This window comes from Cydia pomonella, chromosome 1 (assembly GCF_033807575.1).
Source record: "Cydia pomonella isolate Wapato2018A chromosome 1, ilCydPomo1, whole genome shotgun sequence".
NCBI lineage: Eukaryota > Metazoa > Arthropoda > Insecta > Lepidoptera > Tortricidae > Cydia > Cydia pomonella.
Window position 1 is genome coordinate 28,505,449 of NC_084703.1, and position 22,488 is coordinate 28,527,936.

The window sequence follows — 22,488 nt, forward strand, 5'->3', positions numbered from 1 at the left end:
AGTTTATATATGTACAGTTTCACTATATTTTGCCAAACGGCGTACAAAAACAGTAAACTTAATACTAGAAACTAAACTATCATGCGCAACGCGAACTTATTAATTTGAGGCTTATACGGTCGAGGCTCAGCAGTCGCGACTCGAGTCTAGCTTAAATTCACAACACTACATCGGTATGATAACCGCCTTACATGCGCGTAGCCTTAGCGTAGTATATTATGCTGTCAACTCATTTGATGGATTTTTTGACATTGACGGAGATTTCGTTTTTACTTTACAGCTATCATCAACAGATCAACATTCAAAGTTTATCTGCAGCACTTGTTACACAAAACTGCAGAATGCGTGTACTTTCGCTGCAGTTGTACAAAAAAGTGATAGAATTCTTAGACAGCGGTACCCTCAAGCAGATTTAGATCCGGGTGATGCCACCGTGTGGCCCAAACCTATTCAACTAGAACAAAATATTAATGATACTGTTTTTGAAAATCCCATGGATATAGAAATTAAACAAGAAGTTCTGTCTGATGATGACTATGGTGAGAATGGTAATGGATGTTCTGATACACAATACAAGGAGTTAGCAGATGCAGAAATAAAAATAGAGCCTGAGGAATGGATAAAACCACAACCTATTAAGATCAATGGTTAGTAAAAATATAACCCAAATAAATAACCTTCTGTTTAAAATGGACAAACGGCAGCTTTTCTAGTGACCTAGCTTACAGTGCCAACCAATAAACATCCATGTTTTACGGTAGAACTTTTTTTTTATATTTGTAAGTGATTTCCACTTCGCTACTTTAGGTAGTCTAGTAGTAGTCCTTTGTGCGAGCGATGAGAACAATTGGTCTCACCAAACTAGCAAATCATGTGGTAAAAAAGGCTACGTTTCTATGTATTTCAGCTGTTGGTGGTGTGATAGGTAGATCTTTAAAATGTCGAACGAAAAATCTGTGCACGTTCTCTCAACGCGATTTGGGCGTACTTCTCTCACGTAATGTAAATATCGTAAATAAATATATGAATAGCCAAATAGTTGAAAGAATATAAGAGTAATCGCAACACGAATGCTACTAGTTCTATAATAGATCAGTATGCAATTATTCTACACATAAGCCTTGTACAAGCCGGTATAATCTCAAGCATTCGACTTAAATACCTATTTATTTAGCAGCGCGGTTGCAATCACTCGACTGTTTGGTCGTGAGTGCGCAAGCAAACGGCACTCATAGAAATGTTATTTATCTTGAGATAGCATGACGGTTGTTAAATTTGGCGCGACAGAAAATAAAAGTTAAAGGTTAATTTAAGGTTCATGATGTTATATTTGATACCATCCAATCCAGCGATAATGATATTAGGTACCTAACTCTTGACACTAAGTCGTAGGTCTTACTTCGGGCCAGAGCAAAAGTTATTTTCCGTTTCACGGAATATCAGCTCATCTTTAACAATATTTGATATGTAAAAAATACTTTTCACGTCAGCAGCTTGAACAAGGGTAATTTGCTGCTTAAAAACAGTGAGCAAAATCGTATTTTGCTCACTGAGTGAGACAATAGTTATACAACAAGAAAGCAAGGTTTGATATTTCTTTGAGTGCTTGTTTTGAGTCCCGTGCAAGTGAAAGATTCTATAATAAATTCACGAGAGTAGCGAGTGAATCTAATTTAGAATCTTGAGCGTAGTAAGGGACTCAAAAGCGCACGAGATGTAAATAACTTTGATCTCGTGTAGTGCACAAACATTTTCACGCCAGTCAGCCATCAAAAAATACAACCTGAAAAAATTTCATCCAGACGGACGGACCACCATTTCACTCATGTTTTCTGAAGGTATTCTAACAATTAACTTAATACGAAAATAATGAATTAACGAACTTCAATTGACAGTTCAATCGACAACTTTTTTTGTAAAAAAAAACTTTGTAAGATACAGTCCAAATTGCGGACACTACGAGGATAGTCTTCTAGGCTTTCGAGGCCCAATTTAAATTGCCTAGACCAGAACTTTACTGTGAATTCGGAAGTGGTGTTTGACGACCGGTTTGGCCTAGTGGGTAGTGACCCTGCCTACGAAGCTGATGGTCCCGGGTTCAATTCAAATCCTGGTAAGGGCACATTTATTCGTGTTTTGTAATCAAGATTTAAGAACGAGTGGGATTTGATAAAACGAACAAACTTAATTGGTACGAATTCGTATTTCTTGTACCGCCCGTGGCACAACAATGTATTTCATCATGGCGGTAATGAAACTGAAGGAAATAAATAAAATTTCAGCTTAATTTCGGACGTACATTAAAGCCCTAATCGACATTTAAAATTTAGGGGCCGCATCGTCTACAAGTAACCTTTTAAGAGCTAGTGTGATGGAAATATATATGTGTCCACTGCTGGCAAAACGTCCCATTTTGTCGCTTGCCAATAAGAACAAAAGTTTCTTGTATATTTAATTTATACGAATAACCTGTCAAAGCGACCTTATGACAAGCGACAAGGTGGGACATTTTGCCGGCCTTGAACACATATGATTAGCAGGCAGGTTGTGGTAACATCTATATTGCATTTTAGTTAATGGTAAGTTATCAAATCAAATAAACATTAAAAAATTTAATTCACATTTTAATAACAACATTTTTCATACAATTTTTTTTAAGTATCTGGTAACTTAAGTTATCTATCATTAATGCTTTTTTCATAGTAATTATAATCTTACTTACAGACTTTTAATGTACTATCATCGGTCGGTTGTTATCGATAGCGAATTGCCCCGTTCTAATCGATACTTTAAAATGTTTTCACGCGGTTTATGTTCCCATAACTAAATGTCACTCGTGACGTCAAAGTGTCTGCAAATTTTACACGCTCGGTCCCCTTACAAATCTACTTTCTTCTATCTCGATATAGTTATTTGCACCAAACACCCTGTTTTCACGTTCTGCTTTTCACTTTACGATAAAAACACTTAGTGGCTCTTATTTTATTGTGAGCAGTATATATAATAAGTTACAAAAAAAGGTTGTTTTATTTTACGCCTATTGATTGTTTCACAAAAAAAGGATTATCATTGGCGGTGATTTCAACGTCAATGTTCTGATGATTCGAAACAAACCGCGACATTTCTTGACTTGATGCTCGAATATAATTTCAAACAATATGTAAACAAACCCACGCGCCCAGAAACTTTACTAGAGACTGACTTTGAAGTGTGTGAATTCGGTTTCTCGGACCATAAATGCATTATACTAAATTTAATTCACTTAAAAAGCGACCAAAGTACTACTATATCAGATTCTTGGTACCAATCAAAACGGATATATAATTCTGAAAATATATAAATATTTAAATTATAAGCATTTAAATTAGGACTGAAAAATACTAATATTTTAAGATTATTATAATGTAATGTTTACCCAGGTATTGGCTGTTGTATTTATAAATGTTGTTATGTATTTTTCATGTCACTATATGATGTTACTATAAATGTTGTATTGACTTGTAAAAGAGCCCTTGAGGCCTACTTGCAGAATAAATTTTTGAATTTTGAATTTTTTGAATTACTGTCTGGCAAAATTATACGTCTTCAAATCTAAATAGATTGTTCGATATAAGAATTTTATTACTGTCACTATTCTTTAAACCCCAATTAAGTCCTAAAATCTGTTTTTGCAATCAAAAATATTTAGCCCTAAACATTTTTCTTCCGCTAATTTTATGAAATTTGTATTGCTTAGCACTCATGTATCAATTACGGATCTACTGATGTCTGTTTTATTGAAATCTCTATAATTTAGGTGCTAGAAGAAAAAATATACTTAAATATTGGGAGTCCTCTAAAGGCGGCTCTACTGATTTTTCTTTAATAAAACAAGTGTAAACAGGTCGTGAAGGACTAGTGAAATCTAACGATATGTCATTTTTTTAAATCCGGCTAGAATCCTAGGCTAGAGGTTGTACTGAATCATCAATACTTAAACCCATAACCCTACTTTCTGGTTAAATAATAGTCGAGTAAAATGTTGATATTGGGGTAGATCATGTACAAATGCTTAGACAAAAGTGGAATTCATATTCTCCCTTCAGCTTTTGTGAAAACAGCTCAGCGACATTTGTACATACAAAACAAGTGAAGGATGTGGGCGATGATTCTGCGAGGAATGTGTTTCGAGGCATGTGTTACGAGGTACGGAAAAAGTGTCCAACACTGATTCAAGCTTTTAGTATTTTTCAAACATGACGGGTACGGTTACGGTAACATTTGTTTTTTTTTATTCCATGCCATTGCCATTGACGTTACAGGCCATCCTTTAAAGAAATAACTTAAATGTCTTTTTATACAAAAATTACACAATTTCGTACCTTAAAATAATTTATAATAATAGGATACATAAATTTCAATCTCGTGTAGCTTCATTATGTAAAACGGAACTCAATTGCAATAGAGTTTGACTCTACTTATCGTCCAAATCGATTCCCCCGTCGTGTCAAATAGTTTCAGTCGCGCCCAGTCACGCGACTGGCGAGGTATGCATAATTAAACAATATAAATCATCACCAATAGTAAGGAAAAGATCGTGCCGAAAAGCAAGTCGACAACTTTAGGATCCTGTATATATGCATGTGAATACCACTGCAATAAATAAATGCAATTTTTTTAACTCTTGTGTCTAGATCTAGAACCCCTCTTAACGCTCAAGATTCCACTTTCAATTTCTTTTCGAAATCATTCGCTTGCAGGGGTATACATTTTAGCACGAGGGGCTAAACAAATAATATTTTTTAAATACACATCTATAACATTTCTAGGTACATTTTCATACCATGAGGGAACTGAGCATTCTGCACAGCCAAATGGAAATGAAATGCTGGAAGAGGTATATTTATTCATTCACTTTCAGGTTTTGAAATGCCCATAAAGCTTTTTTTTATCAATCAAGTTGCTTCACTGTTATAATAATTAAAATATAACAACGAAAAAATAAATATATATTTATTTATTTTGACAAGTTTCAATAGGTGATCGAGTTGAATACTTATAGGTTATAAAATGTATTTTCAGTTTTTAGATGCACCATTGAAAGAGGAACCCACTAGTGAGATAGACTCTGACCCTGTACCTACTGACCTTCCTCTGGAGTGTATGCTGTGTGCCAAGTCATTCCACAGTGTATCTGGGCTGAAGGTAACGTTTTGTAATAAAGTAAATAATAATAAGTTTCATATTACTGAATATTAAAAAAGGATGTAGAGGCTGAGATTCAAATGTACAAAGATAAAGCTTCCTAGAAAGGAAAGAGTGTATGTGCCTTGCGTGCAAAAAAGTCGCCGCGCGGCTCCTATGCTCGCCGCGAACATCAATCGGCTCCCGCCCGTTATGCGCGTGAAACGTCAAAAATTAAAGTCCAATTGACGGCTTGTTCAATAATTAATTGTTCAAATACCACAAATAAAATTGGAGCTGTTAATCCTGGTATTTCCTTTCATCGGTAAGTACTCTTTGTCCTAAAATATCTGTTATTTAATTAAAAAACAATTGATATTGTTTCTGTGTTATATTTTCATCATGACAGGAGCTGCCGATTGCGTGTTTTCATTGCGGCTTGAATTTGCCGAGACAGACTTAGCGTGCGTTCAAAACCAGCGATGTATAAAGTCCATTTGTCATTTTGCCAACTTAGCACACTTGTATCATAATGTACTATTTCACACGGCTTATGTGTCCCATCACTAAATGTCACTCGTGACGTCAATGTGTCTTCGCAAAATGTTACACGCTCGGTCCCCTTACAAATCGATCAACTCTTTTCTTCTATCTCGATATAGTTCTGTGTTTTTTCTGGATATCTTTGTAGAATTTTGTATAGTAATCTGTGTTGCTCTCAACTTTGATCTTCTCCAAGTATCGTCAGAAATCTACATGCTTTTCTTGTGGTCAGTTTCTTAGACTTTATGTTTTTTTACAATCAATAACTTCTGGATATTCATAAAACGTGAAACTTTGACTAAACGGCGCCAAGTATTTATAAGCGCGTCCTGCATTTAAAAATGACACAATTTTACAGTGTCTCTACCTGCAAAACCTCCAAAACAGTGGTGCATGCATGCTTAGCTAACCTCTATAATAGAATAATAGAATTCAGTTCTCTGCGGGAACCTGTACATATGTAAAGCGCCGTTCTCCTGTAGACATAAGTCTGTCCAAGCTAACTCTGAGGTGACAAGTTCTGACATAGTTTCTTAGGAATTGGTCTTTTATAACGGAACTCTCACACTCTACCACAGCAAAGTCTATGCAGATTTAGCTTGGTCCGATTTTTGTTAGGCAGCAAGTGAGATCACGTTTTTCATAATTTATAACTTAAATATTACTTTATTACCATTAAGCTCTCAAATAATGATACCGTTTTTTTTCTTTAATAGGCTCATGTGATAGCTCAACATTCCTATAAATCAGTAAAAAGAAAGATTGGGGGAAAACAGTCGCCACTAAAGAAGAAGGATAAATACGTGTGCTCAACATGTAGACGAAGTAAGTTTATTTTTGTGAGTTTATACTAGTCATCTTGGAACCTTATAGTTTCGCCACGTCCATCTGTCTGTCTGTCCGTCCGCGGCTTTGCTCGGTGTTCGTTAGTGCTAGAAAGCTGCAATTTGGCATGGATATACAAACCATTCACGAATAAAAACTAAAATACAATATTTTCTCAGGGTGCCTCTCCTACACATAAAGTGGCGATGATTTTTTTTTTTCGCTTCAACCTTTTTCGTGTGTTCTATCTTTAGATATGAACAAATCCATTTAATCGTATTTAAAATAATTAATGGCCATAAAGGGTACAGTGGTCACAAACGGTACTTCCCCTTTTGCCCTACTAGGAGGGGGGTCCCAACGCTTTCTCAATTTGTGACACAAAGATTGTGACCGATACACAAATATTATTTTTTTCTTCTATTCATTTGCAGATTTTGTAACATCGACAGATCTGATGGTTCATGAGACATGCCACAACAAAGCCATATGCTACGGGTGCAACCAGAAGTTTGACTCATTCGAACAGCTATCCAGGCATCGTGTGCTCTGTAAAGTTATCACTACACAACACCTACCAAAGCCCAAGACCCTGGAAGATGTCAAACGGTTAGTTTTTAACTGTGCACTGTTTTGTTGTCCGCTTAGGAATTCTCGGTCGCAGTTACTTCTCCTTTTAAGATCCAGTAAGTTCGTGTCCTCTCACTCTCACTGAGCGTAAGCGTGAGCGGATATCTTTTTTTTTTCGCGTTTAAATAAAAAAATAGTAATCGGTACGTTCCCTGAAACTTGTTATTGCCGAATTTTAGAAGCAATTTTCATATTTTTAGCTTTGTGCATATTTTGTTACAAATGTTAAAAGTGCATTTTAGACCTATGTTCATGATTTTTAGGGTTCCGTAGCCAAATGGCAAAAAACGGAACCCTTATAGATTCGTCATGTCCGTCTGTCTGTCCGTTTATGTCACAGCCACTTTTTTCCGAAACTATAAGAGCTATACTGTTCAAACTTGGTAAGTAGATGTATTCTATAAACCGCATTAAGATTTTCACACAAAAATAGAAAAAAAACAATACGTTTTGGGGTTTCCCCATACATAGAACTGAAACTCAAAAAAACTTTTTTCATCAAACCCATACGTGTGGGGTATCTATGGATGTCTTCAAAAATGATATTGAGGTTTCTAATATAATTTTTTTCTAAACTGAATAGTTTGCCCGAGAGACTTCCAAAGTTGTAAAATGTGTGCCCGACTCGCACTTGGCCGTTTTTTTCTTATACTTTACCTCTCTATTGCAATCATCAATTCTCTTTGATTACAACCACGAGTCTTCAAACCATGTCTTCCTTAAGAGTTGTGGCTGTTCCTTAAGATCTACAATCAAAATATTCACTCCAAATTTGTCTGCATTGTTCTTTGACTAGATGAATTGTGTCCATAAAAGTAGGTACTATACCAAACGGGATTCCGTCACTAACCGCCTCATTTGCTAAAATATCTGCCACCTCACTGCCTGTGAGACCTATATGGGACGGTATCCACTGTAGGGTAATCGATTGTTTTTAGTATGGAATAGGCTATCGGTGCTCCTCGATAATTCGAGGTGCATCGAGCCAGATGCTGAAGGGCACTCCTTGAATCTCTCAGGATTACAATTTTTTTTTCCATCCACTGATTCAGTCCAAGATAATGCTTCTAAAATAGAAACTAGTTCGATATGCGTTAGATATTGGCTGACATTTTAAACTTAGCCGATACTTTGCATTGGGGGTCATAAAAGGCAGCACCCGATATTTCTTTATTTTTGGAACCATCTGTAAATATTTTGTAGTGCATCCCATATGTTACATCCAGATATTGTGTGCATTTAGATTTGAGTTGTTTTTTGTCGTATAGTCTTTTGGCTTGTGTTATGGGTTCTAAATTTATTTGGATGACATCAGACAATTTAACATTATTGATCCAAGTATCTAAACTAAACATTTCCAGTTGTTTTTTTGACTGAATTAGGACATCCTTTAGACAATTGTGGATGAAAACTAAAAGAGGCGTTTTACTGCCATACTGCCGAGAGCTAAGAATTTGACATAAATTGCGAATGGAATTAATTGTAGGGCAATTCAAGAGGGATTTAGATTTTAAATAGTATTTACCAGCCAGATAATGTCTACGAGTGTGTAGTGGGGGTATGTGCAATTCATTTTCCATTACATGTATAGGGGAACTTTTGATGAATCCGCCAATTACTCGCATACATTGTTTTTGGACTTTGTCTAATTTGTGTAAGTGACATTTTGCGCTAGTGTCATAAAGAAAACTGCTGTAATCCAATCGACTACGTATAAGAGCTATATATAATCGTCTTAAGTGTTTAGGATGCACTCCCCAACGTGGTCCTGTGAGAACTTTAAAAATATTGATACATTTTGTCCATTTTTGTGTTATTTCATCTATATGTCGCTTCCATCTCAGTCCACGATCAAGCCACAACCCTAAGTACTTAGCATTATCGACTACTTGTAAGGATGTATCGTTTACGCTAATATTTATTGCCTCGGCCTTTATATGCTTGCCAAAAACGCATATTTTGCTCTTAGACCCTGAAATTGATAGCCCCTTTTCCTTTAATAGACAATTGAACATATTTAAAGCAGATTGTATTTGTAATATACCATCATTGACTTTCTTGGCAGCAGTATATAAAACAAAATCATCATCATATTGCGATACTGTTACATTGGTTATTTCTTTGCAGATATTAATCGTCGCTATATTAAACAATAAAGGTGAGAGGGGGTCACCCTGTGCCTACCCTCGACCGGTGTGTCTGATGGTATAAGTGTCTGAAATTTTAAGTATACGCTCGCGCTCCTTAAGGAAATTCCATTAATAATTACATATTTGAGCTCCTATTTCAAAATAGTCTTAGTGTGTTTACCAAATAAGATGTGTCGACATTATTGTATGCATTTTCTAAATCTATAAAACAACCCAAAGTCATGGGCCCGCTTACCTTTCCTAATTGCGCGTCAGTCACAAAGCGAGTTAAATTATCAACACATGAGCGACCTTTCCTAGACCCGGTAGTAGCCTCAGCAAACATCAGATTTTTTTCAAAGTGCCATTCGAGACGTTTGTGTAATATAGAATGAAAAATCTTACAAATGCATGATATCAATGAAATTGGGCGAAGTGAATTAGCGGATTGTAGGTTACGACCAGGTTTTGGAATAGGCACTACCTTAATATCTCGCCACTGATATGGAACATAGCCACTTTCAAAAAATATGTTGTAAAGACGTAATAAGATTTCTTTGCCACAATCGGGTAAATACTTTTAACATAGAATAAGAAATATCGTCACATCCTGGGGCAGTATTTTCTTTTGATTTCATGCAGTTGGACTTAAAATTTGGGGCTGCAGGTAACGCGTAATCAGGCGTTAAGCTACGCAATAGTTCGTCGATCTTTTGACTGTCTGCATAAGCCATGTTTGACTTAATGCCTTTTAGCCACTTCACACGAGACCACATATCACTAGAGGACGTAGATTTATCAATTGACGAACAAAAGGTTTGCCAGCTCTGACTTCTAGTCTTTCTTATCTTAAGTTGAGCAATTCGAGTTTTTTCTTTTAACCTTTCCAGATTTTGCGGGGTTTTCAGATTTTTTCCTTCGTATATACGTCTAGTAGTCTACCTTAATGCCAAATACCAAGTCTCAAGTTCATCTAGAAGTGGGTTAGCTTTTTGATCTATAAGTCTTAATTTCTTATCAATATATGATTTTTTTTCAATCGAATTTTCATTAATTTTCAGTTTTCAGATTTTTTCTTCTATGTACACCTAATAGCCTACCTTGGTGACAAATATCAAGTTTCTAGGTCATCTGGAAGTGGGTTACGTTTTTGATCCATAAGACTTAATAAATCTAATGATTATATATGATTTTTGCCATCGAATTATCAAATCATTTTCAGTTTTCAGATTTTTTCTCCTATGGACACCTAATAGTCTACCTTGATGCCAAGTATCATGTTTCTAGGTCATCTGGAAGTGGGTTAGGTTTTTGATCTATAAGTCTAAATAAATCTAATAATTATCAATATATGATTGTTTTTCATCTAATTATGAATAATTTTCAGTTTTCAGATTTTTTCCGCTATATACACTTAAAAGTCTACCTTAAAAGCCAAATTTAAAGTTTCCTAGGTAATCTGGAAGTGGGTTAGGTTTTTGATCTATAAGTCAGCCAAGCTAAAGTGGCTCAAGTATTTTACTTGAAGTACACTCTTTATGTTATTAGCCATTAGAATCTTGGAGAGTGTGATTTGTTTTGGCATCTTTTCTTTATTAGTTACGGTTACTTCGATATTATCCCTAATGTGATCGCTCAAAATTGGGCTTCGAGAGTTCTTTCTATCGAATCTTTTACGTGCTCGGTCAACTAGGTTCCACTCCCCCTCTGCATCCCGATTTTCATCCTCGTCCCTCGTTCGTTTGTTATGTCGTGTTGCACTGTCACTGCCGCTTACAAGTAATCCATCTTCTCACTCTTCTCATTAGTTAGGTCTGTCTCACTATTGTTTCGGCTCGATATTACACTTACTTATGTCACTGGCGTTATCCAACTCGTGTCCTTCATTTTGGTCACCCATTATAAACCACCATCACTACTCGCTTAGTAACAATCATATGCGCACACGTGTCCGGCTGCCGGGCAGCCGGCCGGTGCGATAAGAGACCTGTTGTATAACTTAGTTGCAATTAGACAATGCGCTGCGATCACACGTCTAGCTAGCACAATGCACTAATCCGGACTAAGTTTGTTAATCTTTAAAAATAAACTTAAAGCTTGGCTTGTTGAGAGGTCGTTCTACATATAATATAGATAGAAGAATTTCTGACTGCGAAATATTGTTAATATTTTACGCAAGTAGCTCATGTATTTCAATTAATGTGTTGTAATTTTAATTCCTTTTTCTTAATGTTATTTGTACTAGTTATGTAAGTTGAGTATGAAAAAAATCTTGGAAGGAAAGCTTAATAAAGACTCAAGGAAAACTGTAGCAAACCTGATCGGTCTAGCCGTGTTTGAGTTTTTGCAGTCTTTTTTGACGGACGGGTAACTATGGAACCCTACATTGAGCACGGCCCGACATGGTCTTGGCCGTTTTTTTATATCTAGTCCGCAGGTGACTAAGCTTGCTTGTTCTAAACTAAAATTTGGTTTAGATTAGGAAAAAAGACGTTTTTATAAATCGTCTATTTTTTGTCACTTTGTTAAATTAAACATCCTGTAGTTCCTAAAGTATTGATCGTAGAGTAAAAATAAACATCACCAATTGTGTAGAAAATGTTATGTTATGGTTAAACTTTCGTCTGAAGTAATTATAATGCTATTCTTAAAGATATTCGAGATATGAGCAAAAATCTGAAAAAAGTAACTAAGTCCTAGGAGGTAAAATTTTTAGTGTTCCGTACAAAACTTTGCTCACGGAACACTTATGAAATCACTAAACCCTGCTATCGGAGGTGCAAAATGGTAGCTGTCAAGTTCTTAGGGATAGGCAAAAATATTGATGTCGATATCGATACTTGATTTTTCTGTACAATTAGTTTTTTATGTACAAGTACCATTTATTTGACTACAATTTAACATTTTTTTTTGGGATACATGATAATCATTGACATTAGAAATATAAACCGTTATTATTACAACAAAAACGCTATTGTTGCTATTTTACTTTTCTTATGTTTCGAGTTGCAGGGCAGTGCATGAACGCTCTTGAGATAAACCTTTTCAATAGAGGTTAACACTGGCCACTTACACTGATAATAAATTATTCACGTCAATTGATAGTCAATAAACGAAATCAATTTCATCGACAACAATTTTAGAATTTTATCTATTTCAATAACAAAGCTAGAGGATCCAAAATTTTGTTTTAAAGAATCCTTAGATGTAATACTCCAGGTTACAAAAAAACTTTCATTATTACGTTTGCATCAAACAGGAAAAATTATTTATTTATAAATGCGGAATGTGTTACATAAAAATCCTGGGGTCACAACTATACAAATTTTACAAAGTTTGTTGGATGGCAAAAGTGTAAATAAGAATACAGTACAAAATTACGCCAAATGTAAATATTTGCCCAAAACTTCTGCCTAAGTAGAAAATTCATTTTCCTTCTTAAAATGGATTTCCAGCTACAGAAGAAGAAGTCTAACTACCATTATATTACGAGACATATATTACTAAAAATAAATAGAGCTAAGATAATTTATTGTGACTGCACTAGATTACTGCAGGGAATCTAAAAAAACTGATCATTCATGAAGAATACGGTATCCCCTTTGGTGGAAATAAAAGAGAGATTTTTTAAGGTGGTACTAAATATGTAGCACATATTAGGTACAAAAATATGATATGCTTTTTCTATTTAGGCACACCCGCCATCCTGACTCTCAACCGTCTGTATGTTACCTCCTTTGTCCTCACGCTACGCTTATACACCGCTGTACCTATGATCATCAAATCTAGGGTAGTTTTAATCGCGGAAATTATCATTCTACGCTGACGAAATCGGATATAAAAGATTTTTTTTCATTAATAGGCGAAAGTTTTTTATTTATTTACACGTCATTAACCATGCATGATAATAAGTCAATCTTTATCTATTTTACCCTGATTTTGTTATGACTTAACAGGATAATAGCTGAGGAACACAAATCCACTGATGATGAGGATTTGCCGAAGGAACACCTCGAGTGTCACCTCTGCACAGAGAGGTTCAGCGATTCATACTACATGAGAATCCATCAAGAGATCCACCACAGCAGCGAGCAGCCCGAGCCGGCCGCGCCGCCGCCACCGTCGCCCGACGATGGCGCGCGCGGCATGGACCCCGCCACACTTGAAAGCATCTTCAGCGAAGATCAATAAACTCAACAAATGTATATCAATTATAATAAGCAGTGGCCGGAATTTTCGTGGCAGTTTTGAATTGTCATAGTGACTTCTCATTTATCGATTTCCACAGTGGCGTGCACAGAGTTTTGAGACTAGGTGGACAAAGACAAAACATAAACTAGTGACTCTGTGGGTTGTAGACCTCGCAATTCATAAGCTTAATAATCTAAAAACAAATAATACTTATTTCGTGGAGTCATTATCACGGCGTACTCACAATAGTCATAAGGGCCAAAGACCCTAATGGCACTTAAGGCCTTTATGCCAGTTCCTATCATATTCAACATTTTCCAAAAAAACGAAACGACAGATAAATTCTATATAACTACTGAACCTGCTCACAGAATTTCACGAGAATCGGTTGAGAATTGCGACCTGTAGAAGAGAACATTCGGTCATACGAAAGCAGTTTGCCCTACTAAGTCTACTAACTTACCAAAAAATGTTTCATGGTTTTAATTGCGTTGTCAAGTCGGTATGATTTTTACTGAAAGAAAACTAGTTGGCACATACACACACACACACACACGTACGCGCGCACGCACGTACGCACGCATGTTTGTGTGCGTTACTTGTATCATTGTGTGCACGTAGTTATAGGAATAGATCGCGAGCCAGGAAGTTTCCATGACCAATCGCCTCCCGGCTGAAAACTCGTGTAGTGGTTAACGGCTAGGTATGATTAACCCTCGTGGACGTCAGCTGCCGCTCCGTCGGTGGGTTGAGGAATGGCAGCCACCGAAACACGTAAAACAACCAAAAAAATTGTCATCGCCTCCTGTTTGATACTTTGTCAAATGATAGTTCAGATGTTGTTGTTAATTTAAAAAATCATCAGCCGGTTATATCGCGGTGGTAAGAACATCAGCTGCTGCTGCTTGCTTGCTTGCTGGTTGCATGTAAAAATAAGCGCTAAACTTTATGATAGCAATAACACATAATGAAACTTTGCATGTAGCATTTTAACAGGCATAAACACCTGAAAAACCATCAAGGGATTACGCAATTTACACATTACGCATACTTTGCCGCACATAAAGTGGTAAAGCGCATATTTTTTACATGTTCATTTTACAGCTGACGGTCATTCCACCGCGATAGAACCAGCTGACGTTTTTTTAGTTTAAAACAGCATCTAAACTATCAGTCGGGAGGCGGTGACTGACGAAATATGTCCCTGGCTCGCGGTCTAGAAGGTGTACTACACTGATTCGCGTAACTACGATGCACACATATACAGGTTAAGTCAGGACTGCTTTCTGTCTTGACGTATAAAGCACACAGCGGCGCTAGTACCGCGTGGTAAGAATGTTGTCGATATTTTACATTAGCGATAACCATTGACCGATAGATGGAGCGGTTTTATGTTTTTAGATTGTTTTGTTAACTTTATGGGTTACTAAAAAAAAAGTACGACCAAGTAAAAGTGAAAAAAGGATTGATATCGGAATGGTAGGCAGTGTCTTTATGAAGTGCACGCCCCTGGATTTCCGATATAAATATATCGATACATTATAGCACACAATATATTAAAAAGATAAAAAGTAGAGGCAAACAACAGACAGCCTTAACGCTAAAAAGCGATCTCTTCCAGGTATATTTTAAGTAGTAGAAAATGTAAAACAGAGATGTGCAATAAAAAGTTAATAGTTGAAAATATCACATTCTATCAGTTCAATTCAGTGTTTTTATGTCATGTTCTAAGTCTGTTTTTGTGCTAATAAGTGTTCTATTAGTTTCTCTATAAAATAAATGGATAGTCATATTTTTTTCCATACCATTTGGTTTTAAATTACTTCTTTTACAGTCGGCATTTCTGTATGTAGGAAAATAATGCTCTACGTTGGCTTATAATATCGATATAATTTAGGTGAAGTCGATAAATGAGAAGACACTATGACCACAAAATACAAAATAATAAAAATAACGGCCCTCGCAGTAATCAAGGTCAGGTTTCGGTATTATAAAATACACGATAGATGACTGTTTGTGCGGTGAATGGGTGTCCCAATCTATCATTAAATAAAAACAAATCGCCTGATATTACATTTCACGCGTAAGTATCGATAGCACAATCGGATTAGGACCAACCTCGAAATCTCTGGAACAGTCATGAAATTTGGTATGTATATAAATTAAAGTCCCCTTTTCCATGCCCACACCTTTTGACATTCGGGCACCTCGAGGAATGCTGCACAGCCATCTTGGAAAATGAGTACCATCCAGGAGAAATTAGCGTTTTACTCTAAATCTACATTCTTTATGAAAATATTGTGTAAGGCAACATTAAAGCTTATTAAATTCTACACAGAAGTACACGTCTTTTTTATTTTTTCTATTTTTCTCAGGATCTATGAGTTTTATGGGAATATTGTGTATGGCGAAATGGAAGCTTATTAAATTCCACAGAAAAATGACATGTGATATTATGTCCTAAAACGAAGCCTTCTTCTACAAATTCAAAAGTTTATTAGATTTCTTTTTTTTTTTGTTGGGTAGATAGTGTACACACAAAAGTGGAATTCATATCCCTCCGAGTTTCCTATTAAATGAATGTCCCCTGGAAGTGTGTAAGCGTGAAGGGCGTACTCCCATCTTAAAGGCCGGTAACGCACTTACAACCCCTCCGGTGTTGCAGGTGTCCATGGGTGGCGGTAATCGCTTACCATCAGGTGATCCGTCTGCTCGTTTGCCTCATGTATCATAAAAACAGCGCTAAATCTAGATTTAGATTATTCTATAACAAGATGTATTTTTTTCGCAAAGGTATCCCGGACTTTTTTGTGTAGAATGTAATAAACTTTAATGTTGTTTTACACCAATTTTGCGATTTTCTCCGGGATAGTACAAATTTTCCAAGATTGCTGCGATTCCTCGAGGTCCCCAAATGTCAAATGGCATGGACATGAATAAGGGGCCTTTAACTTATATACATATCAAATTTCAGGACTGTCCAAGATATTGCGAGGTTTGTTCTATTCCGATTGTGCTAATATACATATATATAATATGTGACAACTTAAAAACACAAATCAAAATATTTGTTAAAAATAATTTGATTTGTTGCCAAAATTTGGGATAAGTGATTGTGTACAGTGTTCGGCTATTATAGAAATTGTACTGTATGGCTTTTTTTTCCTTTTGTTTAACAATTTTATTATAATTATATCAGACTTATTATACAGATTTCTTATATCAGATCTATTTTAAACATGAAGAAAAACATATTGTATACTTAGATTTCAACTGGTATTCTAAGTTGTTATTATAAATTCTCATTGTGTGTATTTTGAACTTATACATTATAAAAATTATAGTATAATCTTATGCATGTGGTAAATATATTGAGCCAAGGCGCATGGCACAAGTAAACACTACGGTTTCCTTTATGAAATAAGAAGGTATAGAAGTCGGTGTTCACCTCCTGATTAGTCCAACCAAACACAGTTGCGAAGTCAAAAATTGTGTTCCAAGCATTTCTCTCTATACCTTTGTTTGGGCATTCGTTGCCTGGCCTACCACTGAAACGACTGTTTGGTAAATTTGAATCCACCAAACATTCATTTTATACCAATTCATTTAGGTGGCAATTACGAGTTAGAAATCATGGCATCAGGCACTTAATTCATGAAAATAATTTGATTTGATTTGGCAATTTGAAAATTAAGCTTTTCAATTTTGATCCGTGTAAGTTTTCGTGTCATATACCCTTCATTGTGGACTCTGGCAACCAAAAAGCCCAGCTCTTGTTTTAATTAAATATTTGTAATTGATATTACTATAAATTTTATTTTTTATATTTTTTACGGATGTTTATGAATGATAAGATCATTAGACAGTCATTAAAATGTTGGCTACGTCGAAAAGATAAAGATCTAGGTATTCTAGGTGATAAGAATTAACAGAAGTTAGACCAACGTTGAGCTTTCAAGTTTAGTCGTTTAGCAAGTAAAATTTTGGATCTTGCCATGTAGTTCTTGATGAGAGTAGATCTTGTCCGCTATACATCGCTCTTTAATGATATTGGTACACTCTGGGTCCCACCAAGGAACAGAAGGAATTATCAATCAATAAATTTGGAGTATAAGTATGTCTAAGTCAATATCTTTAACATCAGGAATTTTTATTTTATTTTCCAACACACAGGAATACTTAGTACTTACAAATAGTGTCGAACAGCACGTACACGATGTTTCACAAAACAATAATCAATCCGGAACTACAACCTGTCGCGCCGTCTCACACCGATGCGATTAAACACGCCCAGCGGAGCACGGGAATATCAGGCGTATCATACCAAATCTATATTTTCTACCCCTAACCCCAGAGAGTAGGACGTTTAATCGTCATATCAATCAATCACCGCAAGCAACGACAAGTGAACTGGCTATAGCAATTGCGGCCAATGCACACCGAAAAATGGAATGCCCCGCGTTCGGAGTACGGTGTAACAATTGCAATCGGTACCCCTAGTGTAAATAAATTCGATTTCCAAACGTGACGTACGCGTTTGCGTTTAGTCTCATTTTGTATTGGATTTCGAAAGAGCGCGCCAAGCGGGACGTTTTGGAAACTCAAAATCCTATACAAAATGAGACTTAACGCAAACGCGTTCGTCACGTTATGATGTCGATCAAAGTTACACTAGGGGTACTGATGAATAACTATTGCGAGAATGTGTCGATCGTCACGTCGCGTGTGCGAAATACAGGAGGGCTCCACCGATCAGGTAATCGTTCAAGTTAATAATGTTAACAGTGACGGGTCAGTAAAGGGTGTATCACTTTTAAGCTAGATTCTGCAGCGGATGTAAATGTATTGCCTTAAAGATTTTTAAGTAAAATCCAGTTGTCAACCAATGATTTAACTAAAACGTCAGCAAAGTTGCATGGCTATTCTGGGAAAGAGATTATCGTATTGGGAAAATGTTATTTAATAGTACATTACTATAGAGGCCGGGAAACGTAGGGTTGCAGACCAAGTAGATATATATATATATATATATTTTATATTATATATATATATATATATATATACGCGGCCGGCAACCCCGTTTCTCGCCGAGATATGTATAGCGCTTTTCTCAAACTTGCAATTAAAACAAAAAAAATTTAATTTGTTTTGTGGCGTCCTACTCGGCTGTGAGAGTCAGAATGGCGGCTGTACCTAAATAAAATCAAATGAAAAGCATACCATATTTTTGTAACTAATTTGTACTATTTAGTACCTTGTTTAAAAAAATTTGTACCTCACGGTACGTAAAGTTATCATCAAAAAACAGGTCACCCGCCATCCTGACAGTCAGAATGGCGGGTGTACTTTATTACGCTATGTTCCCGTGGTTATTGATAAATTCTATAATACATGATTTACTGAGTTATTTGAACTTAACAGATTAAACATTAAAGGTACTAAATCCTGGCGTAATAAACATAATTGTACCTTAGCGTTTTTTCTTAAAAACAAAAATCGATAATTTGAAAAATTATAACGCCTGCAAAATTGTAATAGCAAGCAAAATATAAAATGAGTAAAACTTGGAAAGCACAAATAAAATGACTCGTATTATAATTTAATATGAAGGTACAAAAAAGGTACAAAAATTTGGCTTTTATAGAATTTGTCAATAACCACGGGAACATAGCGTAATAAAGTACACCCGCCATTCTGACTGTCAGGATGGCGGGTGACCTGTTTTTTGGTGATAACTTTAAGTACCGTGAGGTACAAATTTTTTTAAAGGAGGTACTAAATAGTACAAATTAGGTACAAATATATGGTATGGTTTTCATTTAATTTTATTTAGGTACACCCGCCATTCTGACTCTCACACTCGGCTCGCCACTCTAGCAGCGGTGTACAACCTTACGCGCGTAAGTCCGCGCGCCTGCGCGATGCGCCACCGCCGTTGCTTAGCAACGAATATGCACAACAGATCACCGTATCAAGCTAACTGATGGTAGAAGCTAGTTGATGGTTGGATGCCAAGACGTTGTCACAATTTGACGTTAAAAAACAAAAGAAGGTTGCTTTACAGTCCTAGGTGTGTAAGGAAGTATGAAATTCCTTTACATATCATCTTCACTCATCGCACCTGATATGTAGTATTTCCGGGCCTAATTTGACGTAAGTCATGTCATCATTTCATAGCAAGTTTGAGAAAAAGTAGCTTACAAGGGAAATACCAGTGAACGGAAATAACATAAAATCCCAATACACGTAGGCCATATGCGATTTACACGAAATCAAATAATGAATTTTTTTCCTTCTTTAGGCCTAAGAAATGCGTGGTTTTAAATCTTTCGGGTTCCTCGTGAAACTTGTGATACACCGTATATTTCGGAGCGGCTTCTATTCTCAAAACTATCGGAACATGCACTTCAACGTTCTGGCTTTGTTCAGTTTGTGAACACCTTGGCCGATTTATTATAATTTATCTATCACCACATATCGCCCAAAACACTATTTTGTAAGTAGTTATTCATATGACACGAGTAGATATTGTTTCGATGTAGTCAAGGTATACTTATGAAGCCGATGATCCCGGGTTCAAATCCTGGTAAGGGCATTTATTCGTGTGATGAGCATGGATATTTGTTCCAGAGTCATGGATGTTTTCTATGTAGGTATTTAATATTTATACATATGTATACATTATATATATCGTTGTCTAAGTACCCGCAACACAAGCCTTATTGAGCTTACCATGGGACTTAGTCAAATTGTGTAATAATGTCCTATGATATTTGTACAAGATAACTCAAAAGCTGATCCAAAGGGTTCAAAATGCCTGCGCCCGTTATTGTTTTAACATTCCCCCTCGAACATTGGTTTCACCTTACCTATCCAATGCAAGGCTGCTTAAGATGGAACATAGGCAACACCTTCACTTAGCGTCTCTTCTGTTTGGTGTAATTAAATAAGGCAAGCCGTCCTATCTATAGGAAAAATTAATCTGGCGACAACAAAGGCGTACAGAACGTAATATCGCTAACCTGAAGCCGCTTATCACCCCTAAATATAAATGTGCTGCATTCCCTGGCAGCTTCCGGTTCCAAGCTACCAAGTGCTGGAAGGACTTGCCGCCGCCTATTAGAAACTGTGGTTCCAATTTCGGTTTCAAACGGAAACTGCGTGAAGTTCTTTTAGACTTTCAAATTAAATCTGGACCCGCTGCACATTAATTATTGTTATTATTTTAGAGGTGTAAAGTGTTATTGGCATGAATATTTAATATTTTAATTCAATATTCAATAATAATTCATTTACTATATTAGGTATTAGTTTTTTTTAATACCTATTTATATTACTATATAAACCTATTTATTAATATTTATATGTCACTCCCTAAGGCCTTGGCAGAATAACAGCGTTGCAATTTGCCTCGTTTTCGAATAGCAACAATATGCTGAGACAGGGTCTTTTCCCTACTGCACACATTGCAGGACCCAAGTGTAATTTTCGGATTTTAATGTGTACATAATTCTGTAATTTTTTTTGTTTTGTTGTTCTTATCTTGGACTAAAAATACTGCGGACGTAGTATCGGTAAAACACAACTAGCATTCCATCATCCACCAATTTCCTAGTATAGGGACCGTGCGCGTTGGAGGGTCTGCCATCTTGTGGTCTGAATCGGAACCATAAACAGGCACATTTACATGTCAAGTGTTTTCTTGTGCATAGTAGGTTCTGCCATCTTGTGGGCTACATCGGAACAAAAAACATCACATTTACGCCTCGCGCCAAAAATCTGACGGCTCCTGTGCTGCCATCTATAGTTCATGCACGCTCCCTATTTACGCGTGACACACAGACATTGACAGTTATCTCTATGCCCTCATCCAAAGAGCATATAATCACTACGTTTTACCCTCATCCACCAATTTGCCGTCAGTCGGATCGACATGTCATTTGAGTAAATTGACGAAAAATTTAGATGGGATAACTTTTCATAGGTCAGTTTATCAATTATCATGTTATCGTACGTAAAATCACGATATTTTAATTTCAATTTCTGCGGAACAGGAATATGACCAGTATGTTGAATAGGGTAATTTCCCGAAAGTAGGGTAATTGATGCCCTTCTCATTAAATCGTTATGTACTTATAAGAGATTATTTAGGTAAATGGATAAATTATTGATTGCGTATTTCAAAATATTTCCTTATGGTAATTTCCCAAACAAAAATAATGAGATTAAAGACACGTTTACGACTAATATTTGATAGTAAACCTTTGTTTGTTGTGTACCTATATTATATTTTTGTTCAAAATCAAATATCTTTAATGTCTTTTAACAATTGGATCCATTTAATGTTAAATATTATGATTTTATTAGTGTTTGCACGCGGTGCATGTAATTTGAGTCCGTAGATATGGTCGCATGTGTTAAGACATAAAAGCATATACCTCCGTAGATATTTGTAATTTAGTCTATATTGTCCCTACATCCATTGGTTCTTCAAAAAAGGAGTGTACGGATTTTTAAAGGGTCGGCAACGCGCATGTAACACCTCTGGAGTGGCAGGCGTCCATAGGCTACGGTAACTGCTTACCATCAGGCGGGCCGTATGCATGCTTGCCACCGTCGTGGTATATATTAAAAAAAATTGATTAAAATATATTTTAGGATTATTTATATTTTTATAAATAATCGATAGTTATAAATTATAAATCATAATTTATCATAATTTCCGATCTGCAACATATTTCTTGTTTAAAACTTATGGTTTTAAGATAAGATATGTTACAAGTATAAATTAAAAAAAAACGAACTGATATCATCCCGATGCTAAATATTATTATTTTAAATAATGTTTGCACAAAGTAACATTACGCATTTTCAAGACCTATTAAATCAGGTACATATTTATTATAAAACATAAAACAGTGCATTTTTTTATTTTAAAAATAATTATTACATCAGGGAGAATATGTTTTACATGGTATCACTCGTCTACACGCACACTTTAAAACCA

General features: G+C 36.0%; 1 protein-coding gene across 3 annotated transcripts in view; it reads left to right on the forward strand.

Annotated features, from left to right (window-relative positions):
- LOC133527949 (zinc finger protein 41-like) overlaps nt 1-16,880 on the forward strand; it is a 29,771-nt gene extending 12,891 nt beyond the window's left edge. For all 3 annotated transcript variants that reach the window (XM_061865166.1, XM_061865174.1, XM_061865182.1), the window contains 6 exons: nt 281-647; nt 4,809-4,876; nt 5,062-5,184; nt 6,423-6,531; nt 6,966-7,140; nt 13,247-16,880. In XM_061865166.1, the coding sequence (XP_061721150.1) occupies nt 281-647; nt 4,809-4,876; nt 5,062-5,184; nt 6,423-6,531; nt 6,966-7,140; nt 13,247-13,481 (1,077 nt within the window). In that variant the 3' untranslated portion in view covers nt 13,482-16,880. The remainder of the gene's footprint in view (nt 1-280; nt 648-4,808; nt 4,877-5,061; nt 5,185-6,422; nt 6,532-6,965; nt 7,141-13,246) is intronic.
- Nucleotides 16,881-22,488: the final 5,608 nt, after the last annotated feature.